General features: G+C 23.7%; 1 protein-coding gene across 1 annotated transcript; it reads right to left on the bottom strand.

The window, feature by feature from the left end:
- Positions 1-2,654: 2,654 nt before the first annotated feature.
- On the bottom strand, positions 2,655-5,967 carry LOC113471986 (polyketide synthase PksM-like). The gene has a single exon (XM_026831514.1). The coding sequence runs from the start codon at positions 5,829-5,831 to the stop codon at positions 2,655-2,657; it is 3,177 nt and encodes a 1,058-aa protein (XP_026687315.1). The 5' UTR covers positions 5,832-5,967.
- Positions 5,968-5,977: the final 10 nt, after the last annotated feature.

The raw sequence follows: 5,977 nt of genomic DNA, 5'->3' as shown, positions 1-5,977 counted from the left end.
TTCTATAATTTATAAAAAATTAAAAAAATTTAATAACAAAGCTATATATATACAAGTTGATGTATCTGATAAATTAAAAATGATATCCGAAATAAATTCAATAATAAATAATATCGGTCCTATTGATGGTGTTCTTCATATTGCTGGAATTAGTGGATTAACCTCTAATATATTAGAAGCAAATTATAAAAATTTCTATAGTGTTTTAAGTTCTAAAATTTCTGGAACAATAGCATTAAATTATGCTCTAGAAAATACAATTTTAAAATTACAAAAAAATAAATTAGATTTTGTTTGTTATTTTTCTTCTTCTTCTGCAATTCTTGGTGATTTTGGTTCATGTGATTATGCAATGGGAAATCGTTTTCAAACAGTATATGCAAAATATTTAAATAATAAAAATATTTATAAAAAATATACCAATAAATTAATTACAATTAATTGGCCATTATGGAACAATAGTAAATTTAAAATTGGTAATAATGAACAAACAGATTTTTATTTTAAATCTAGTAAACAAAAAGTTTTACATGAAAATGATGGTTTAAAGTTATTTGAACAATTATTAATACAAGATAAGATACAATATTTAGTATTATCTGGTGAATTAGAAAAATTAAATCAAATAATAAATAATATTGCACCTAAAGTATCTGAAAATAAAAAAATAAATAATTTTAATATTGAAAAATTTATTGAAAATGATATAAAAAATCATATTTGTAACATTCTTAATACTAAAAAGAGCGAAATTTATAAAAATAAAAATTTAGCAGATTATGGTTTTGATTCTATCAGTTTAGCTGAATTTTCTCGTATTTTAAGTAAATTTTATTCGCTTGATATTATGCCTTCAATATTTTTTAGTTACTCAACATTAGAGCGATTAATCACATATTTCATTAAAAATCATAATAATACTATGATTAAATTTTATAGAAATAAATATCCTTTAAAAACAGAATCTAAAAATATATCAATTTTATATGATAATAAAATTAATGAAAATTATGAAAATGTTTCAAAAAAATCTAATTTTATATTAAATAAAAATACAGATATAAATTCAGAAGAATTAATTGCTATAATTGGTATGAGCGGGCGTTTTCCAGCGGCACGTAATATAAATGAATTTTGGAAAATATTAATTAATAATAAAGATGTTATTTCAGAAATACCAGAAAAAATTTTTGATTGGAAACTATACTATGAAAATCCAATAAAATCATCTAATAAAATTAATAGTAAATGGTACGGATCTATTCCAGGTATAGATGAATTTGATCCATTATTTTTTGAAATATCTCCTTTAGAAGCAGAAAGAATGGACCCAAGACAACGCCATTTACTACAAGAATCCTGGTTAGCATTAGAGGATGCTGGTTATGGTCCAAATCAAATAGCAAATCAAAAAATTGGTATGTTTGTTGGTGTAGAAGAAGGCAGTAATTATCAAGATCGTCTCGATCAAGTTAATTTAACTTCAACTCATAACGCTATTTTATCAGCACGTTTAGCATATTTTATGGATCTTAAGGGTCCTGTAATGGCAATTAATACTGCTTGTTCATCATCTTTAGTTGCTACACATATAGCTTGTCAAAGTTTACGTCAACACGAATGTGATACAGCTATTTCAGCTGGAGTTAATTTAATGATATCTCCAGAAGCATATATCGCTATGACAAGTGCTGGAATGTTGTCTCCTGATGGAAAATGTTATGTTTTTGATGAACGTGCAAATGGTTTAGTACCTAGTGAAGCGGTAGTTGCAGTGGTATTAAAACGTTTATCTCGAGCGCTTTCTGATGGAGATCCAATACATGCTATAATACGAGGAAGCGGTATTAATTATGATGGAAAAACTAATGGAATTACTGCTCCAAATGGTATTTCGCAAACTGAATTAATAAAATCTGTATATAAAAAATCAAATCTTAATCCAGAAGATATTAATTATATAATAACACATGGAACCGGTACAAAATTAGGAGATCCAGTTGAAATTAATGCTTTACATGACGTATTTAAAAATAAAACATATAATCAAAAATTTTGCGCAATAACTTCAAATAAAAGTAATATTGGACACACTTTCGCTGCATCTGGTTTAGTAAGTTTAATTAATTTAGTTCAATCAATAAAATATAAAATAATTCCCGCATCATTACATTGCGAAAAAGAAAATAATTATATTATATTGAAAAATAGTCCATTTTATATCAATAAATCTAATAAAAAATGGAATACTGTAAATGAGAAATTAAGAATTGGAGCGGTAAGTGCTTTTGGTATGAGCGGAACTAATGCTCATATTGTATTACAAGAATATATATCTACTAATTTTAAAAATATTAAAAATAATACTTTTATTTCTTCAAACCCATATCATATGGTAGTTCTTTCTGCTAAAACAAAAATTTCTTTAAAAGAAAAAATGAAACAAATATTGTTATTTTTAAGAAAAAATAATACAGTTTGTATAGAAAATTTTGTTTATACTCTAATGCAAGGAAGACATCATTTTCAATATCGTTGTGCAATTATAATTTCTAGTATTGAAGAAGTTGTAAAAATAATAAATGATACATTAAATTCCAAAGAAAAAATTTTACATACTAATTATTTAAAAGGAATAGTAAGTCATAAATTTACTAGTAATAAAATAATTTATTTATATATGAATCTATTATTTTATTACTAGTAAATTTATGACTTACTATTCCTTTTAAATAATTAGTATGTAAAATTTTTTCTTTGGAATTTAATGTATCATTTATTATTTTTACAACTTCTTCAATACTAGAAATTATAATTGCACAACGATATTGAAAATGATGTCTTCCTTGCATTAGAGTATAAACAAAATTTTCTATACAAACTGTATTATTTTTTCTTAAAAATAACAATATTTGTTTCATTTTTTCTTTTAAAGAAATTTTTGTTTTAGCAGAAAGAACTACCATATGATATGGGTTTGAAGAAATAAAAGTATTATTTTTAATATTTTTAAAATTAGTAGATATATATTCTTGTAATACAATATGAGCATTAGTTCCGCTCATACCAAAAGCACTTACCGCTCCAATTCTTAATTTCTCATTTACAGTATTCCATTTTTTATTAGATTTATTGATATAAAATGGACTATTTTTCAATATAATATAATTATTTTCTTTTTCGCAATGTAATGATGCGGGAATTATTTTATATTTTATTGATTGAACTAAATTAATTAAACTTACTAAACCAGATGCAGCGAAAGTGTGTCCAATATTACTTTTATTTGAAGTTATTGCGCAAAATTTTTGATTATATGTTTTATTTTTAAATACGTCATGTAAAGCATTAATTTCAACTGGATCTCCTAATTTTGTACCGGTTCCATGTGTTATTATATAATTAATATCTTCTGGATTAAGATTTGATTTTTTATATACAGATTTTATTAATTCAGTTTGCGAAATACCATTTGGAGCAGTAATTCCATTAGTTTTTCCATCATAATTAATACCGCTTCCTCGTATTATAGCATGTATTGGATCTCCATCAGAAAGCGCTCGAGATAAACGTTTTAATACCACTGCAACTACCGCTTCACTAGGTACTAAACCATTTGCACGTTCATCAAAAACATAACATTTTCCATCAGGAGACAACATTCCAGCACTTGTCATAGCGATATATGCTTCTGGAGATATCATTAAATTAACTCCAGCTGAAATAGCTGTATCACATTCGTGTTGACGTAAACTTTGACAAGCTATATGTGTAGCAACTAAAGATGATGAACAAGCAGTATTAATTGCCATTACAGGACCCTTAAGATCCATAAAATATGCTAAACGTGCTGATAAAATAGCGTTATGAGTTGAAGTTAAATTAACTTGATCGAGACGATCTTGATAATTACTGCCTTCTTCTACACCAACAAACATACCAATTTTTTGATTTGCTATTTGATTTGGACCATAACCAGCATCCTCTAATGCTAACCAGGATTCTTGTAGTAAATGGCGTTGTCTTGGGTCCATTCTTTCTGCTTCTAAAGGAGATATTTCAAAAAATAATGGATCAAATTCATCTATACCTGGAATAGATCCGTACCATTTACTATTAATTTTATTAGATGATTTTATTGGATTTTCATAGTATAGTTTCCAATCAAAAATTTTTTCTGGTATTTCTGAAATAACATCTTTATTATTAATTAATATTTTCCAAAATTCATTTATATTACGTGCCGCTGGAAAACGCCCGCTCATACCAATTATAGCAATTAATTCTTCTGAATTTATATCTGTATTTTTATTTAATATAAAATTAGATTTTTTTGAAACATTTTCATAATTTTCATTAATTTTATTATCATATAAAATTGATATATTTTTAGATTCTGTTTTTAAAGGATATTTATTTCTATAAAATTTAATCATAGTATTATTATGATTTTTAATGAAATATGTGATTAATCGCTCTAATGTTGAGTAACTAAAAAATATTGAAGGCATAATATCAAGCGAATAAAATTTACTTAAAATACGAGAAAATTCAGCTAAACTGATAGAATCAAAACCATAATCTGCTAAATTTTTATTTTTATAAATTTCGCTCTTTTTAGTATTAAGAATGTTACAAATATGATTTTTTATATCATTTTCAATAAATTTTTCAATATTAAAATTATTTATTTTTTTATTTTCAGATACTTTAGGTGCAATATTATTTATTATTTGATTTAATTTTTCTAATTCACCAGATAATACTAAATATTGTATCTTATCTTGTATTAATAATTGTTCAAATAACTTTAAACCATCATTTTCATGTAAAACTTTTTGTTTACTAGATTTAAAATAAAAATCTGTTTGTTCATTATTACCAATTTTAAATTTACTATTGTTCCATAATGGCCAATTAATTGTAATTAATTTATTGGTATATTTTTTATAAATATTTTTATTATTTAAATATTTTGCATATACTGTTTGAAAACGATTTCCCATTGCATAATCACATGAACCAAAATCACCAAGAATTGCAGAAGAAGAAGAAAAATAACAAACAAAATCTAATTTATTTTTTTGTAATTTTAAAATTGTATTTTCTAGAGCATAATTTAATGCTATTGTTCCAGAAATTTTAGAACTTAAAACACTATAGAAATTTTTATAATTTGCTTCTAATATATTAGAGGTTAATCCACTAATTCCAGCAATATGAAGAACACCATCAATAGGACCGATATTATTTATTATTGAATTTATTTCGGATATCATTTTTAATTTATCAGATACATCAACTTGTATATATATAGCTTTGTTATTAAATTTTTTTAATTTTTTATAAATTATAGAATTTAATTTAGAACGACCACTTAATATTAAATTAGTAGAATATTTATTGATTAAGTAATCAGAAAATAACATTCCAAGTCTTCCGGTTCCTCCTGTAATAAGATAAGTCCCTCCTTGTTTAATATAACTATTTTTAAAATCTTTTAAAATGATTGATTTTATATTTAATTGGTAACGAATCAAATCATTTCCATAATACATTATGCTAAATAATTTTGGTTCTTGTAATTCTTTAAAAAGAATATTTATCCAATTTTTTATATTAAAATTAGTTATTTTTTCTGCAAATACTATAGATATTTGTGTTTCTGGCATTATTATATGCAATGAACGCTCAAAAGCAACCCAAGAATTAAAATAACAATAATATAAATCTTCTTCATTTTTTTTATTAATACTTATTCCTGATATAATCAATTTACGTAAATATAATTTAGATTTTTTTACTGCTTGTAAAAAATATATTATTGGCATAATATTATATATACAATTCTTGTCTTCTAATGGCCATAAATAAAAAACAGAATCTATTTTTTTATCTTTTTCATATATTTTATTTAAAATAAATGTATAATCATTAATATTGTCCTTATTAATTTTATAATGAACTGTATCATTAG

The sequence above is a fragment of the Diaphorina citri genome, unplaced genomic scaffold (assembly GCF_000475195.1).
Source record: "Diaphorina citri unplaced genomic scaffold, Diaci psyllid genome assembly version 1.1 scaffold3540, whole genome shotgun sequence".
Taxonomy (NCBI): domain Eukaryota; kingdom Metazoa; phylum Arthropoda; class Insecta; order Hemiptera; family Psyllidae; genus Diaphorina; species Diaphorina citri.
This window is presented reverse-complemented; position numbering and strand designations above follow the sequence as displayed.

Excerpts from the sequence above, each read along its gene's own strand:
- LOC113471986 (XM_026831514.1), bottom strand. The coding sequence starts at position 5,831 with ATGCCAATAATATATTTTTTACAAGCAGTAAAAAAATCTAAATTATAT.